General features: G+C 43.6%; 1 protein-coding gene and 1 non-coding gene across 2 annotated transcripts in view; both read right to left on the bottom strand.

Moving 5' to 3' along the window:
- The window catches only part of NLRP11 (NLR family pyrin domain containing 11), a 30,757-nt gene extending 12,655 nt beyond the window's left edge, over positions 1–18,102 (bottom strand). The window contains exons 1-4 of the mRNA XM_064380752.1: positions 17,826–18,102; positions 5,065–6,637; positions 4,170–4,331; positions 1,449–1,616 (exon numbers count right to left, since the gene is read on the bottom strand). Of these exons, the coding sequence (XP_064236822.1) occupies positions 1,449–1,616; positions 4,170–4,331; positions 5,065–6,637; positions 17,826–18,102 (2,180 nt within the window). The remainder of the gene's footprint in view (positions 1–1,448; positions 1,617–4,169; positions 4,332–5,064; positions 6,638–17,825) is intronic.
- Positions 12,506–12,667, bottom strand: LOC135276894 (U1 spliceosomal RNA). Its single transcript, XR_010344447.1, has one exon. It is a non-coding gene; the product is annotated as a U1 spliceosomal RNA (small nuclear RNA).
- Positions 18,103–18,876: the final 774 nt, after the last annotated feature.

Here is an 18,876-nt window from a genome sequence, read left to right as displayed (position 1 = left end):
TTAGCCATACATGGTGGCAGGCGCCTGTAATCCCAGCTACTCAGGAGCTGAGGCAGGAGAATCACTTGAACCCGGGAGGTGGAGGTGGCAGTGAGCCGAGATTGCACCACTGTACTCTAGCCGGAACAAAAAGAGTGAAAGTCCATCTCAGAACGAAATTAAAAACAAAAAGAAAACAAAACAAAAACCAGAAAGTGAGGGACGAGGAAGATAAAGGAGTAGAAAGCTGCTGCTCCAATGGCTAAAGGACCCAGTAGGATTAAAGGGTGGGCAGATTTGCTTACAAGACAAAGTCGCTTGAGAACGCAGGAGGTGCCATTAGAGCGTGAGGTGCTTGAAGCTGAGCGCACAAGTGAAATGCACGTACTGGAGATGAGGTGTAGAATGTGGTGCTACCCAATACTGAGTCACTAGCAAAACTAGCTACTGAGCACTTAAAGCGTGGCTAGTGTGACTGCGGGAGTGGAGTGTTTGTTTTACTACATTTACACTGGAATTTATCTATGTGTTCATTTTTTGAGATGGAGTTTTGCTCTTGTCGCCCAGGCTGGAGTGCAATGGCGTGATCTCAGCTCACGGCAACCTCCACCTTCCAGGTTCAACCGATTCTCTTGCCTCAGCCTTATGAGTTGCTGGGATTACAGGCGCCTGACACCATGCCTGGCCAATTTTTGTATTTTTAGTAGAGGCAGGGTTTCAACATGTTGGCCAGGCTGGTCTCGAACTCCTGACCTCAAGCGATCCACCCCTCAGCCTCCCGAAGTACTGGGATTACAGGTGTGAGCCACCAGACCTGGTTAGTTTTAATTTAAAGGTTGATTTCAACTTATTGGAAGATTTGAGTATGTTTATGACATGGGCACGTGAATCAGTTCTGTCAACTGCAAATTTTCTGCAGTCAATATGGAGGTCGACTATTTTTGATGACAATGTGCCAGAACGGCGACATTGTGAAATACTGCATTCTGAAGCCTCCACACAAAAAAGGAACATAAAAATCACCCCAATAGCTTTTTGTACTAATTACATATGGATATAATTTGATATGCTGGGTTAAGATACTGTTAAAATTAGTTTCACTTTCTTCCTTTTGCTTTTTAATGTGGCTCCTGGGAAATTTCAGTTTGTGGCTTGAATAATTTCCATTGGACAGTGTTTTACGGTTTCACGAATCGTCTGTACTTCAAGAATGGCCAGAGGAATTAGCTCATTAGAGAACTATTAGTCAAGGGAGAAGCCATTTTATATAACACGTCAATGTAGAAATTGAAATCAAAAGACAGGAATCATGCTGGTGAGGAAGAAATAAACCATGTGCTAAAAATCTCTGAGGAATGAGTGGATATCAAAGGTAGGTAGCAGGTAGTGTCATCGCAAGGGCACCTCTACGCCCCCGCACCAGCCATTTCCCTCACACGCGGTGAGCTCTCGGCCGAGCAGCGACTCACCTCAGATGAGTTATTTGGCATGTGGGCTCAGTCAGGATCTCGTGCAGAAGTGAAAACATGTTTAGGGAAATGGACATGCAGTTGAGGCTCAGGCAGGTCAGGCTCCGGTTAAAAGCCACAGCGCTGAGTAAGTCCTCAAAACCAGTGCCCGTCGAGACATAGGACAATCTGCAGAAGACAAAGCAGCAGGAAAGGGCCAGTAAAGGGCTGAACGTCTCCGTAATTTCTCCTGCCGGCCTTACTTCATTCTAGAATAAAGATTCGTGGTGTGGATTACATCTCACACATTGCTCTCCATCTTACATTTCTAGTCAGGTCCAAAGACTATTGCTAATTCCAAGGTCAGCATGTTGACCATGAAGTAATCCCCGGGTCTTTACTGTGGGCTCGCCTTACCGATTTTCTTAAGCAGGACTCACGAGTGGGATACTAAGAAAATGTACATCCGCATGTGTAAATTTAATCGTGCTTTTCTGTACTGAGAGCAAAAGCCGTAATACGCTGATGGCTGGTATAGCCACAGGATCAAGCACATGTAAATCGTTCAGTTTCAGCAGTCCTAGCCAGAGCAATCAGGCAAGAGAAAGAAATGAATGGCCTCCGAATAGGAAGAGCAGAAGTAAAACTATCCCGTTTGCAGATGACGTGATTCCATATCTAGAAAACCCATTAGTCTTGGCCCCAAAGCTTCTTCAGCTGATAAACTACAAAAGTGTCAGGATACAAAAAGAGAAAAATAAAATCGATGCACAAAAAACCCTAGCATTCCTACACAGCAACGACAGTCAAGCTGAGAGCCAATCAGGAATGTAATGCCATCCACAATTGCCTCACAAAGAAGACCGAGGAATACAGCTAACCAGAGCGGTAGAAGATCTCAAAACAATTACAAAACACTGCTCAGGGAGATCAGAGGACACAGACAAATGGAAAAAAACATTCCATGCTTATGGATAGAAGAATCAATATTTTTAAAACGGCCATATTGCCCAAAGAAATTTACAGATTTAACCCTATTCCTATCAAATTACCAATGGCATTCTTCACAGAACTAGAAAAAAACTAGTTTAAAGTTCATATAGAACCAAAAGAGAGCCCCAATAGCCAAGGCAATCCTAAGCAAAAAGAACAAAGCTGGAGGCATCACACTACTCAATTTCCAGCTATACATATGGTATGGTAACCAAAACAGCATGGTACTGTCACAAACACAGAGACCAGTGGAACAGAACACAGATCCCAGGAATGAGGGCACACAACTACAACCATCTGATCTTCAACAAAGCTGAAAAAAACAAGCAATGGAGAAAGGGCTCCCTTTTTAATAAATGGTGCTGGGATAACCGACTAGTCGTATGCAGAAGACAAACCGAACGCCTTCTTCACACCACATACAAAAAACAGCTCACATCCTCAGAAGCACCACTGATTTTCACCTGGAAAACACCAAGAAAGAGCCTCCTCTGAGCTTTCAGATTCTGCCCTTGCTCCCTGATTGGCCATTTTTAAACACAGTATCCAGAATGAGTCTCTTAAAATGCAAGCTAAATTATGGCATCTCTGCTCAAAACCCCTCAAAACTCCTCACCTCACTCCAGAAAACCCAGTCCCGACACTGGCTTACAACACCAGGATCTTGCCATACACGCTACTGAGCCATTTCCCCGACACTCTTCCTCTCACACTGGTCCAACCACGTAGGTCTCTGAACACAAAGCCTTCGTTTCACGCATCTCTCCCACCCCCGGGAATGACCAACAGTTATTTCTTTGATTCATTCTTTCACCTCATTCAAGTCTTTGTTCAAATCTCACTTTCTCTTGGAACTTATTACTACCGCCTGGACACTTCCACACCCCCAAACACCCACTTAGGCACCTGTCCTCGCCATTCTTTTCCCCATAGCACTCTTACCCTAAAATACTTTAAAATGCGTGCCCTTTTTATATTTTCCTATATTCTGTCTCATCAGATCGCCAAGCAAGGACATTTGTCTTTTTTCCCCTTCGATATATCCCAAGTGCTTAGACTAGCACTTCCAAGTAGGCATTCTTCCTGAATGAAAATAAAGCTAACTCTTGGGCTTCCAGAATCCTAACAACATCATATACGTTGATGTGTGCTGAATAATTTAGTGACATTCCCTGTAGAGCTACTGTAAACTCAGATAAATACTAATTATCCCAATGAGTGTTTAGGCGAGTGCAACTGCTTTTCACCTGATTCTAATGCATTCCTAGGAAAGAAACTGCTAGACCCCTACACTGACCCATTTCCATTTTCTTCCTTCAGATAACTCCAATCGTTACTATTTCTTCCTGATTGCAAGAGACTACTTTCCCAGTCTCCCTTTGCAGTTATATGAAGCTGTGTGAGGACAAGATCAACAGGCCAATGAGATGCAAGCAGAAGTGATACAAGAAGGAGTTTTGGAAAGGCTCCCTCAAGGAAGCTCCTGAAGCTTAGAGATAAACCTTTCCTCCTGCCTTCTGTTGCTTCCTGCCGTGAAGGCAGCCATGTTGGCTGGGACCTCAGCGTCATTGCGGCCCAAGGTCATCTTTATTGCAGACACACTAAAGATGGGATACAAGTACAGAAAGAGCCTCAGTCCTGATGAGCCTGACCTGAAAGCAGGTTTTGTATATTGCCTTCTCCCAGAGAAAAAGAGATCACTGTTATTCCTGGGGGACCCTCTAAGGCAGAGGTTGATACGGTACTTACCTGAGTGTGCGAAGTCGACAGCTAGGATGCTCCAGGGCTCTAGACAGGATCCTTTCTGAAAGATTATTAAGGTCACTGTCAAAAAGATGCAGCTCCTGAAGATTCTCCATTGTACGAGAAAGAGAGCAGATGTCTCTCCAGTAGACAAGGCTCTTCATTTGACTACATGGAAGAAAAATTGAGTTTTCCAATAGAATCGATTCAACTCCAGCAATTTAAGAAACATGTATATTAAAGTATCTTTTGAGAGTGCCTGTTGTCTCACTCAGACTTAATACCAGGCAGCAAGAAATAAAGTAGGGTCAACCATGAAAACTCAGTACTCAGACCCACTGAAGTAGTTGGTGACTCCATATTCAGGTAAGATACAGCAGAGTGCAGGGCCTTTAAATGTGAGGTTAAATATTTTAAAATGTCATATTAAAAGTACATATCACAAGTTTTGTGCTATCGTGAACACTCCTGTAATGTAACAGTACAAGGTTTATTTCTCTTTCATCTACACAACAGATCTGAAGAAATGAGGTCAAACCACCGGTTCACAACGAGGCAGTTCTGCCCTCCAGCAGACATTTGGCTATGTCTAAAGAGTTTTGTTGCTGTCACAGCTGGAGAAAAGGAGAGACCAGAGGTACTGCCAAACCACTTAGAACACACAAGATAGACCCTCACCACAAGGAATGGGCCGGCAAAGGGGTCAACAGTGCTGAGGTTTAACTCAAACTCTCAGTTTAAACACAAGCAGAGACACTGGAGTCACTGGTCTAATTAGACGCTAGATTGGAAATCAAGTTCTTTATGGCCCCGAGTTTGTCTTGTTCTGGTCAACCAGCTCTAGAATTATGGGCAGGTCTCGGCAAAACGGGAAAGAGGATTTTTTTTTTTTAAGACTCACCTAGCAGTCGGCCTCACAGTTGGCTCTTTGCCTTCAAAGATGCGTTGAACACTCAACTTAAGCATCTGCATATGACAGCAGTGCTCCAGACAGTATAATGAGACCATCATATCCTTGTTGGTTTGAAGGTAAACGGTGACCTCTTGCAAAGGGTCCACAGTCATTTTAACAAACTCTTCTTCCCGATTCTCAAAGAGACAGTAAAACAAAGACAGATGGTGCGTCAGCTTTTCCGGGTCTCGGCCCAAACGTTTCATGTGTGCCACCGAGTACCGCCTGAAAGCGTCTACCATCGGTAGCTGGAAGCCGAAGGATGTCTCAAGAATCTTTCTCCTGTTTTCATTCAGAAGGCCATAAATGAAAGTAAACACTTGATTAAAGTCGCAGTATCGTTCCCTCTTCTCTTTATACCCTCTCATGCCCGAGGGCAGCTGGCAGCGAGGTACTGACATCAGATACGCAATGGCCGCGCAGAACTCCTGGAGGATCAAGTGGATGAATTTGCAACAGTCTTTATGAGTGCTGCTTGGCAAGAGAATATTCAAGGACCGCAGCACGGAGACGTCGGCCTCAGTAAGCCCGACATAGCTGAAGTCTTCCCCGCTGAAATTTAGGGTGCTTCCGAACAGTCCTCCCGCAGCCAGCGAACACAGACGTTTGAGGAGATTTAGGTGGTACTGATTGGCAGTAAGTCCGGCCTCCGATGTCAACGCACCGGCGAGAAAGTGGGCATGGAGATCCGTGGGAGTCTGGCAGCAGAGTTCGAGGTCCTGCGCCTCCTTGTCCCTCTGCTGATTCAGGGCAGAGCATGTGATCCAGCATAAGATGGGGACTCGGCACAGAGTCGCAAGCATTTCGTTGTCATGAACAAGTTGGAGGGCTGCCAAAGCCCTCTGGCGGTCATTAAAGAAAGAGTTAAAATATACCTCCCTCTTATCATTAGACAGATGCAAGGTCGTGAAGATATCCGTGTTTTTCCAGAACATGTTTATGACATCCTCATTCGTGAACCTCGAGGAGAGGAGGAACCAGCAACCTGGAGCCATTTTTCTCTTCAGCAAACTGACCAGGAGAATTGGAATTGGAACTCTCTGGGTGCTGTCACTACACAAAGCACATTCATCGATATTTAACTGGAATCTTACGTTGTCCAAGTCCTCGAGGATAAAAAGGACTTTCCCAGGATCAGACAGGATGTCCGCAATGGGAGCCTGGTGGTCAGGCCAGTCCTTGGCGATCAGCTCAGCCAAGCTGACGTTGGCCATCTGGTTTATTTCGTGAGCAGTGAGGGGAACGATGTACGAGATCGTGTTGTGCCACATGTCACCACTGAGCCACCTCGTCACTGCCATTCTTAGAATCATCGTTTTGCCAGACGCCGTCTCCCCCATCAGGAACACATTGAGATCCCTTGCTGAGTAACGGCTGGTAGGATCATAGGCTAAGTGAATCACGTAGAACACATCCGCTGCAACGTCACAGAAAAATCTAGAATGAAATTCTCCCAAAGTGCGATTTTCCCATTGCAGAGTGAATTTTCTCCTCATGAGAGCTTTGCATGCCTCCATATTGCCTAAGCCAGCGAGCACAGGGCAGAAAGAAATGCAGAGATAAAAGTTTAAGATGTAAAATCAGTTTTACCTCGTTTTCACGTCTACAGGAAAAGTACGGTAGAAATTTTTACTTACTACTATCACAAAGATATAGATACAAGGATATTTAGTATCATCTCGCTTTATTTGTTTCTGAGACAGAGTCTCACTCTGTCGCCCGGGCTGGAGTGCAGTGGTGCAGTCTCGGCTCACTGCAGCCTCCACCTCTCGGGTTCAAGCGATTCTCCTGCCTCAGTCTCCCGAGTAGCTAGGATTATAGGCACGCACCACCACGCCCAGCTAATTTTTCATATTTTTAGTAGGGACGGGGTCTCACCACATTGGCCAGGCTGATCTCAAACTCCTGGCCTCAGGTGATCCACCTGCCTTGGCCTCCCAATGTGCTGCGATTCCAGGCATGAGCCGCTGTACCCGGCCCACGTTGCTTTAAGGAAAAAAGGGTGAATAAAACCTATTCACCCATACAATGGAATCCACACCTTCAAGGGCATCCCTCTCACTTACTTGGCATCAGGAACATATTTCTTCCTTTTTTGGGGTTCCATAGCATTTTATGTAGGCTTCAGTTATAATGCTTAGTTTCACACCCAGCCTTTCCTTCGAGGGAATAACTTGAGTTCAGGGACTGTTTCCTGGCATGTATTCAGCTCGAAGCAGCTGACCTATTAAATCTTGGCCCATCAGTCTTCAGGTGCACATTATCTTTCCCTTCTATTCTCTTGTTTGTGCATATCATTACTTAAATCCTGACCATTTAATGAACTACTTAAGATAAATGAAATGATATATGGAATAAAGTTAAAATTTATTGTAGGGGTCTGTTGGGGGGGAAATGGGGAGGGACAGCGGGGGGTAGGGAGTTGGGGAGGGATAACATGGGGAGAAATGCCAGATACAGGTGACAGGGGGATGGAGGCAGCAAACCACATTGCCATGTATGTACCTATGCAACAATCCTGCATGATTTGCTCATGTACCCCAGAACCTAAAGTGCAATAAAATATATTTAAAAAATTATGGTAAAGGGAGTTTTATTCCTTGAGAATATACAAGGTGACACACTGCAAAAACAAAAACAAAAGATAGTAAGACGTACGTAGAATGCGATCACAGAGGTATGATACGGAAACGAGGCTAAATAAGGGACTCCCCAGAGGGGAATGACTTCTCTCGTGAGCAGACACCTGAAAATGTTTCTATCCCTGGGGCAAGGGCAGGAGAAGAGGGAGAGCAGCGGTGCGGAGGAACATTGATGGGATAAATAAAAGCGAGCCAATGATTAACAGCAGCAGCAGGGCTGGCGTGCAGGACCTGAATTAACTGGAATGTGACACACTGGCCCTCCCCAGTGGAGACGAGCCTGACGTACGGACGGGCCTGATCCCACCCTCAAGACTACCATGGCCGCACAGGCCCGATTTAGCACATCTGAACAACCTGGCAGAGGCAGGGCATTCTCCTTATGTTTTTATATACGATGTTCAGTCAACAGTAAAAAAATTCAGATTCAAAGAAGCAGAAAACCATGATGATGATTATTAGTATAGTTCTTGATTATGAACTATGATTCATAATCAAGAAAAAACTCTTTGGAAGATGTCTATTTAGGGTGAGGTTTTTTTTTTTTGCCAATTTGTTGATTAGGTTATCTATTTTCTTGTTGAGTTCCTTACATATTTTGGATATTAGCTCCATATAATACATAGTTTACCAATATATTTTCTCCTAATCCATGGGTCTCTTCACTCATCTCCTTTGCCATACAGAGACTTTCCAGTTTGAGATTTTTATATATACATGTATATACACACACATATACACACATACACATATACACACACATGCACGCACACGCATATACACACATACAGACACACACATATACACACATACACATATACACATACATGCATGCACACACACACATACACACATAGACACATACAGACACACAGACACAGACATACACACACATATACACATACACATACAGACACAGAGACACAAACACAGACACACAGACACATACACACACATACACACATATACAGACACACACATACATACATACACACATATACACACATACACACACATACACATATACACACACATGCACGCACACACATATACACACATACAGACACACACACATATACACACATACACATATACACATACATGCATGCACACACACACATACACACATAGACACATACAGACACACAGACACAGACATACACACACATATACACATACACATACAGACACAGAGACACAAACACAGACACACAGACACATACACACACATACACACATATACAGACACACACATACATACATACACACATATACACACATACACACACATACAGACACATATACACACATACACACACATACACACATACACAGACACAGACACACACATACACACACACGCAGACACAGACACATAGACACACACACATACACATACACACAGGCACACAGACAGACACACAGACACAAACACAGACAGACGCATATACACACGTACACACATATACACATACACACACAGACACAAACACAGACACAGACACATACACACACACAGACACACACATACACACACATACACACAGACACACAGACACAGACACACATACACACACACAGACACAGACACACAGACACACAGACACACACATATACACACACATACACATACAGACACACACAGACACAGACACACATCTACACACACACATCTACACACACACATAAGAGAATAAGTACGAGATAAGACAGTTGTTAGCTTCATGTCAACACTGCACATTGGAAGCACATCAAAACATCATACCGCCCCCTATAACTATGCATAGCTATTTGTCAAAAGCAAAATTTAAAAAATGAAATAGAAGCACATGTACATATGACCCAGCTTTTGGAATTAGGAAGAATTTTCTCAGTTTCTTAATATATTACGTACATATACCCATATATTATGTATATAGAGTATACGAATCAGATGGATGCTCCCTAACTTAAAATATTCTCTCTGCAAAACAAAGAATTCCTTGGAATGGCTGAATGGCAGATGGCTCACAGCAGAGGAAAGGATGTGGAAACACGGCACTGCCCTAACAAGCACCGAGGAGGCAATCACAAAACCCGTCAGGCCATCAGGGAACTGTGACACTAAATCCAAGGGCGAGTGTGAAATACACGTAATTACAGGTCCAAAAGGAGAGGGGATGAAAAGGTGTTCAGCATCGCGAATCAGAAATGCAGATAAAATCACGAGATCTTCGCTTCACATCTGTTAGAATGGAAATTATCAAGACAACGAAAGGTAAGTGTGGGTGAAGAAGTGGGGAAAAGGGAAGCCTTGTGGACGGTTCGTGGGGCTGTCAACCAGAGGAGTCATGATGGAAAATGATGCAGAGGTTCCTCGAACAATTTAAAATAGAACTATCCTATGACCCTGAAGCTCTTACTTGAGAACTTTGTGGTCAAAAAAGTCTGCCAAGGACCTTTGCATTTTCTATAAACTTAGTTTAAAACCTTAAGTTTATTCTTTAGTGCATTTCCTCCTTGTCACGTTTTATGATGAGCAAAACCACCACCACCACCACCACCAGCATACATCTTTACTCTCCCCCAACATCTCCTGATTTTCAAGTTCATAATATTTCAGGCAACAACCTTGCTAAATGTTCCACTTGTTAAGGTTCCTACCTGTGAAAGTCCACTGAAAGTCAAAGGCATGTTGAAAACATATTAAAATGGTAGAGGATGGCCAGATGCAGTGGCTCACAATAGCAAAGACCTGGAACCAACCCAAATGCCCATCGATGATAGACTGGACAGGGAAAATGTGGCACATATACACCATGGAATACTATGCAGCCATAAAAAACGGTGAGTTCATGTCCTTCATAGGGACATGGATGAATCTGGAAACCATCATTCTCAGCAAACTGACATAAGAACAGAAAACCAAACACTGCATGTTCTCACTCATAGGCAGACGTTGAACAATGAGAACACAGGGACACAGGGAGGGGAGCATCATGCAATGTGGTCAGTTGGGTGACGGTCTAGGGGAGGGACGTTGGGGAGTGGGGGGATGGGGAGGGATAACATGGGGAGAAATACCAGATACAGGTGATGGGGGCCGATGAAGGCAGCAAACCACCTTGCTATGTATGTACGTATGCAACAATCCTGCATGATCTGCACATGTATCACAGAATGTAAAGTACTAAAAAAAAACCTGGGTATAGAAGAAACATACTTCATAATAAAAGCCGATTGACAGATGCACAGCTAGTATCATACCGAATGGGAAAAAGCTGAAAGCCTTCCTCTAAGATTGAAAACATGCCAAGGATATCCATTGTCACCACCGTTATTCAATGTAGTACTAGAAGTACTAGCTAGAAAAATCAGACAAGAGAAAGAAAGAAAGGGCGTCCAAATTGGAATAGAAGAAGCTGAGTTATCCTTGATTACAGGTGATATGATCTTATATTTGGGAAAAATCTAAACATACCACACACACACACATCCTATGGAACTGATAAACATTCAATAACGTTTCAGGATACATAGAATGCACACAAATGCATGTGCATGCATGTGCACATACACACACACACACACACACTCTCTCTCTCAGCATTTCTATACACCAAAAGTGAACAATCTGGGGAAAAAAAAATCAAAGTTATCCCATTTACGATAGCTACAAATAAAATTAAATACCTAAAAATTAACTAAACCAAAAAACTGAAAGATCTCGAAGGAAAGTTTATAAAACACTGATGAAAGAGATTGGAGAGGACACCAAGAAGTGGAAAGATATTCCATGTTGATGGATTAAGATAACCAAGTGTTAATGTTTAGACTACCCAAAACAATTTACAGATTCAATTCAGTCCCTATCAAAACACCAATGACATTCTACACAGAAATGGGAAGAATAATCCTAAAATTTATATGGCACCATAAAAGATTCAGAATAACCAAAGCCATCCTAAGCGAAAAGAACAAAACTGGAGGAATCACATTACCTGACCTCAAATTATACTATAAAGCTACAATAAACAAAATGGCATAGTACTGGCATAAAAACAGACACATAGATGAATGGAACACAATAGAGAACACAGAAAAAAAAAACCCCACACATTAACAGTGAACTAATTTGACAAGGATGCCAAGCTAGATATTCATGTGAAGAATGAAATTAGATCCCTATCTCTTGCCATATAAAAAAGTCAGACCAAAATGGATCACAGACTTAAATGTAAGACCTCAAACTATGAAACTGTTACAAGAAAACATTGGGGAAACTCTCCAGGACATTGTTCTGGGCAAAAAGTTCTTGAACAATACCCCACAAGCACAGAGAATCAAAGCAAAAACGGACAAATGGGATCACATCAAGAAGCTTCTGCACAGCAAAAGATACAATCAACAAAGTGAAGAGACAACCCATAGATGGGAAAAAAATACCTGCAGACTACCCATCTGAAAGCAGTCAGTAACCAGAACATAGAAGGAGCTCAAACAGCTGTAGAGGAAAAAGTCTAATAATTTGATCAAAAATGTGCAAAAGACTTGAACATTTTTCAAAAGAAGACACACAAGTGGCAGACACATGAAAAGGTGCTCGACACTATTGATCAGAGACATGCACGTCAGAGCTGCAATGAGGTATCATCTCACCCTGGTCAAAATAACTTATATCCAAAAGACACACAATAACAAATGTTGGAGAGGATGTAGAGAAAAGGGAACCCTCATACACTCTTAAAAAATTTTTTTTTTCTTTATCCAGGGGAAAGCGTGAATGCAGTCCCCACTACCACAAATTATGCAGAGGAGTTTGCCACATTTGGGGAAATTGCAGGGGTGAGCACATCTGGAGTGCACTGGGTAAGCCTCACTCTGGGAAAACCACCTTTGTGATCGTGGTACCTCCCCCGACAGGTAAGTTTGGAACCCTCATATGCTCTTGATGGGAATGTAAGTTAGTAAAACCACTGGGGACATCAGTTTGGGGGTTCCTGAGAAACCTAAGAATACAGCTACCATATGACCCAGCAATCCCACTGCTGAGTATATACCCAAAAGAAAGGAAGTAAGTCCATCAAAGAGATGTCTGCAGTGCCATGTGTGTGGCAGCTGCGTTCACCAAAGCCAAGATTTGGATGCAACCGCAGTGTCCATCAACAGATAAAGAAAGTCTGGTACATTTAGACAATGGGGCACTATTCAGCCATAAGAAGTATGAGATCCCGTCATTCACAACAACACAGTTGGAATTGGTGGTCCTTAGGTGAAACAAGCCACACACAGAAAGACAAACATCACATGTTTTCACTTATTTGTGGGAACTTAAAACACCACGAAAACAACTGAACTCACGGAGATAGAAGTCTGGTTACCAGAGTCTGGAAGGGTAATAGGGGATGGGGTGGTATAATCGGATTGTAACACAAAGGCTAAATGCTTGAAAGGGCAAATCCCCCATTTCACGTGATATGATTATTACACACTGCATGCTTGAACATGTCACGTACTCCATAAATATACATGCCTGATGTGTACCCACAAAAATTAAAGATCTATAGTATAATTTCTTTCTTTTCAGTTGACTTTTAAATTTGAACATTCAAATAAAAACAATTTAGAAGTCACATTGTCAACCTACTCCTACTGATAACCGAGTTGATGTTTAGGAGTTAAATATTAATTCAAGTTACATATTGAAGGTATGGTTTGAAACGATCTTTTAAAAACAAGATTTGACATAGATATCTGAGGTTTATAACATGGCGTTATGGGATACGTACAGATCGTAAAGGAGTTACTCCAGTGGGAGAAGCAAATTAGCGTTACTGCACAGTTACTTCCGTGTGTGACTAGAAGAGCTGAAGGACACTTATTTAACAGAAATCCCTAATACGATTTCACTAACTACAGTCGTCACGTCTTACATTAGATCTCTGGACTTGTTCATTGTACATATCCGCTACTTGTTGGAATGACCAGTTTAATGAACCCTTGTTTCCTGAGTTATTAAAATACTGAGCCTGTATCACTTGACATTAAAAGGCATATCAAAAGCAGCTCTGCCAAGGTTCTGTACCGATTAAACACAACCGGGGTTCAGACGCCAGTGTGGGTAACTCACTGTCCGCGCTCTTACCCAAGGGAGTGTCTAAGCAGCGCCAAGCAGAGAGCGTTCTCGGGCTCTGTTTCCTTCTCCCACCACTGAGCCTGTCCAGGAAGCAGTTAATACAAAGTGTTGTTTGAAGCGTTGGCCTGTCACCATCCACTCTCCGTTGGGCTTATGGCCTCACCCTCAGGGAAACGGAATGTATCGACCTGGGCACGTCGCAGAGGTAAACAGTGGACTCTCCATCCGAGAAGAGCATCTGCCAGCTGTGAGTGAGGTAGACGTGGTTCCCCGACTCACTGAGGGAAAAACAACGCACCAGGTTCTCTAACAGGACTTACCACTGGAAACCTTTTATAGATTACGCCTGCCTTACAGTGTCACTTCTCTATCCATTAGCGATTGCTTCTTCCATTCAAATTGTCCTATCTAGATATGTTGATGTAACTCATCGGTAAAAACCTTGGAAGGTATCTATGAAAACTGATAAACTGTTACTCCTTCGGAAGGAGCCTCAGAACGGGGACGGCTTAAGATGCTTTTAAGCTTACCTGAAAATGCTTATGTGGAGTTTTTTTGTTTTTTTTTTTTTGGATCCAGGTACTGCTTTGTCATCCAGGCTGGAGTGCAGTGGCGTGATCACGTCTCACTGTAGCCTCAGCCTCCCGAGTTCAAGCAATTCTCCCACTTCGGCCTCCCAAGTAGCTGGGATTACAGGCATGCGCCACCATGCCTGCCTAATTTTTGCAATTTTTTTTTGTAGAGTCGAGGTCTTGCCAAATTGGCTAGGCTGGTCTCAAACTCCCAGCCTCAAGCAATCCGCCTGCCTCGGCCTCCCAAAGTACAAGCATGCATCACTGCACCTGGCCCAACTTTATTTTTACACATTTGTATCTGTCTGACTGGAAAGTTCCTGAAGGCAATAGCTATTAATGTTGGCTATAGCTCAAGGACATGGGATTCCAGGTGACTTTAGTTTATTTTTTGTATTCTTCGAATACTGTACGCTATGTATTAGATTTTTTTCTGGTTGTAAATTTATATGCGAGAAGATGTGAAAAATGAAAAAGCAGCTTTCAGCTTTCGAGTAAGGTGGGTGAGTGGGATATGCTAGCCAGGATTCCCTATTGTTCACCTGATTCTACTTCCAACTCTGTATCTTCTCATTTTGTGCCAGAGGTTTAAATCTGGGACCAAACCTGGACCTGGCCCATGAGACGGTTTTAAATTTTAAGCCATTTTTAAAATTTGAAATAGTTGCCAACAATTAAATGTTAAAGAGGCAGACACTCCAGATCTGGTTTCTCGTCGCATCAGAAGGTCAGGTAACACTGGGGTCTCACTACCACGATCAATTAACCAACAGCAGTTTAGTAGATGGTCAATTATTTGTTTTAGGCTATGACTGGAGACAACCTGAAATCTCTTCCTCCATATGACCAGTTCGGGGGCAGTAGTAAGCCTGAACGTTTATTTTATCTAGAGCTGGCAGCTACTTTGCACATTTTCAGTACCTGCCTGGCTTGTCCCTGTAAGTCTTTCTAGATGCCTAGAAGATAAACAATGGATAGAGCCGGGCATGGTGGCTCACGCCTGTAATCCCAGCACTGTGGGAGGCGGAGGCGGGCGGCTCACGCCTGTAATCCCAGCACTGTGGGAGGCCGAGGTGGGCGGCTCACGCCTGTAATCCCAGCACTGTGGGAGGCCGAGGTGGGCGGCTCACGCCTGTAATCCCAGCACTGTGGGAGGCCGAGGCGGGCGGCTCATGCCTGTAATCCCAGCACTGTGGGAGGCCGAGGCGGGCGGCTCATGCCTGTAATCCTAGCACTGTGGGAGGCCGAGGCGGGTGGCTCACGCCTGTAATCCCAGCACTGTGGGAGGCCGAGGCGGGCAGATCACCTGAGGTCAGGAGGTCGAGACCAGCCTGGCCAACATGGTAAAACCCTGTCTCTACTAAAAATACAAAAAATTAGCCAGGTGTGGTGGCAGGCACCTGTAAGCCCAGTTACTCAGGAGGCTGAGGCAGGAGAATGGCTTGGACCCGGGAGGCAGAGAGTGCAGTGAGATGAAATCGCACCACTGCACTCCAGCCTGGTGACAGAGCAAGACTGTCTAAAAAAAAGGCAGTCACGTGGAGAGAATACAGTCGTGGGTTCTTGGCTTGTTTGTGGTTCTGCCAGTAAAGCCCCTTCCTCATCCTTTTTTTCTTATCACTAGAGACAAATTAAAAAACATGGCTTCAGGCTGCTCAAGGCCCAAAACAAAAGAGAACAACAACAAAATAATGTGAGGTGGACAAGTTCGGCCGAATCTCAGCTCTGCCACCGAGGGGACTTCAGACTAGATTTACGATCTTGCTAATTTCTCTTAACCCCTCAGGTATTCAGTTTTCCAATGGGAATACATGATTGTATCTATGACTGGAGACAACCCGAAATCTTTTTCTCCATATGAGCATTTAAGGGACAGTAGTCCCTTCAGCAAGGGGCTGATTGAGCCAATGAGGATGATCTGCTTAGGAGGCACCCAGGATGCTGCCTCTCCATGATCTTTACACAGAGCTCCCCACGTTTCTGTGGCTGGATCTTGTGGCTCTAGGACAGCGCTCCATGCTGGGAAATCTGCTCTAGTATAAATACTTTCTTTGAGTCTAATCCTTTGGCTGGCTAATTTTGCATAAGCTGGTTAGCCTAAAAGCAGAAAATAAAGGTAGAATCAGAAAGCCACGAGACAGGATGTGACCGACATTGAATCCATCCCATCCTCATGTGACTTCCAGGTCTGAAGACTGGTTCTTTAGGTATGGAAAACTCACGTATCAAAACCACAAAGCTAATTGATTCCATCAAAAAGTGAAGTAAGGGCGTGAATAGACACTTCTCAGAAGAAGATACACAGATGGCCAATATCCTACAGTCCTTGAGAAAATAAAAATGTGAAATGCTCAACATTACTAATGATCAGGGAAATGCATATCAAAACCACAATATGATTCTACATTACTCCTGCAAGAATGGCCATAATAAAAAATAAAATATAAAAAGTAGACCTTGGAGTGGATGTGGTCAAAAGGGAACACTTTTACACTGCTGGTGGGAGTGTAAACCACCTTGAAAACTGTGGAGATTCCTTAAATAACTACCATTTGATCCAGAAATCCCATTCCTTGGTATCTACCCGGAGGAAAAAGTCATTATACAAAAAGATACCTGCACACATGTTTATAGTGGCACAATTCCCAATTGCAAAGTATGGAGCCAGCCCAAGTGCCCATCAATCAGCAAGTGGATAAACTGTGACTACACACACACACGCACACACACGCACACGCACGTGTGCATGCACAGGACTACTACTCAGTCATAAAAAGAAACGAAATAATGGCATATGCAGCAAATACTTCCTTGGATTTTAGTAGGAAAAGTACAGAATTATATGGCACTCGTGTGTGTCTGTGTGTGTGTGCGCGCGTGTGTGTCCTCTGTTTTACATATTCATTGAACTCCTCTTTTGATTACCTTTTTTAAAAGTATAATGTAATGACTTACCATCCTGACATATTTATAAGTGAATACTGTCTTTGAACAGATTTTTCTCCAGTGTGAACTGGAGACCATTATTCTAAGTGAAATAACTCAGGAATGAAAAACTAAACATTGTGTGTTTTCATAAGTGGGAGCTAAGCTGTGAGAACGCAAAGGTGTAAGAATGAATCATTGGACTTTAGGGACTTGGCGGAAGGGTGAGGGGGGTGAGGGGTAGAAGACTACACACTGAGTACTGTGTACTCTGTTCAGGTGGCGAGTGCACCAGCGTTTTAGAAACCACCGCTAAAGGAGTTATTCACATGATCCAACCCCACCTGTTTCCCAAAACCCTACCGGAAAACAAACAAACAAACAAAAAAGGCCTAACGCCAAGCTTCCTGTGAAGGGCCCCCGATCTCTGCCCACCCTTCTCGGCACCCCACTCACGGTTGCGTCTGCCAGTGATCCTCTGACAAAGATCGTTCTGATGCATCCTTTCAAAGATGCTGAAGACCATATTCCATATGTGCTGCCCCTCATAAGAGATCGCCAGCAAGGCAGCCAGTTGTTCCTTGGGCGTCTCTGAATTAATCTGCGGAACCTTCGGCAGGTTTAAGTCATAAATCATGCGTTGCAGGTAATTCTTAAAAATCTGAAATTCCCTATCATTAAGACTCTCTAGATACCACAGCAGGTCAAAGTCAGTCGAATCCGGTTCTGCCATCTTGCTTTTCCAGGGAAGGCAGACTTCAGAGAAGGGATTTCGAGGAATAAGAGCGAGATCTAAAAAAACAGACGTGGAATCAGGCAATCAAGGCACACGGTAACGTCAAGTCATTCAAAGCTGACATCACAGAAACTTCCTGCGGTGTGACGGGAGCGCCTTTCTGATAGGCCATCAGCAATAGGCCTGAACGCTTTCTTTCCAGGACAATGACCTTCTGAATTGATCTTGGCAAACTCCAAGGTTCTATTAAAGTAAAACACCAGTTGTGTCAGAAGGGAACATTCTTCTTGTAAAAGTCATCCCTGATTAGCAAATGGCATATAGGTTGGGAGTTGGGTGTAATACAGGAACTTTGGAGGGAAAGTGTTTCTTTTGAAAGTGAGTGTCACCCCTGGGCTGGCTGGAAATCTACGTTTAGGGTCTCTCACCAGATATGCTGTTGTATACGAAACTCCTCTATGCCAAAATCATCTGTATGGCAACTGGCGGTATTTACAATGACTATTCCTTGAAGGTATGTCATTGATACCTGTAAGGACTCTATAGGATATCTATAAGGCCTCCTAATGAAGATGCAACCGTAATCATAATAAGCAAATGGGCTGTGTGTGGTCTTGTATGCTGCTGAAAAGAAATCTAAGTTACGATGTACTCTATTCTGTCCCATTACTAGATAAATGAGCTCAGGGCAGCCCCTAGGTTAGTTGTTCACTCTAGGCTGAAGTCTGTTAGTGCATAAAGCCCACTGGCTTCAAACTCAAGTGTTTTATA

The sequence above is a fragment of the Aotus nancymaae genome, unplaced genomic scaffold, assembly GCF_030222135.1.
Source record: "Aotus nancymaae isolate 86718 unplaced genomic scaffold, 86718_ANA_hifiasm-v0.15.2.pri h1tg000028l, whole genome shotgun sequence".
Taxonomy (NCBI): Eukaryota; Metazoa; Chordata; class Mammalia; order Primates; family Aotidae; genus Aotus; species Aotus nancymaae.
The sequence above is the reverse complement of the archived record's forward strand: the minus strand, read 5'-3'. Positions and strand labels throughout refer to the sequence as shown.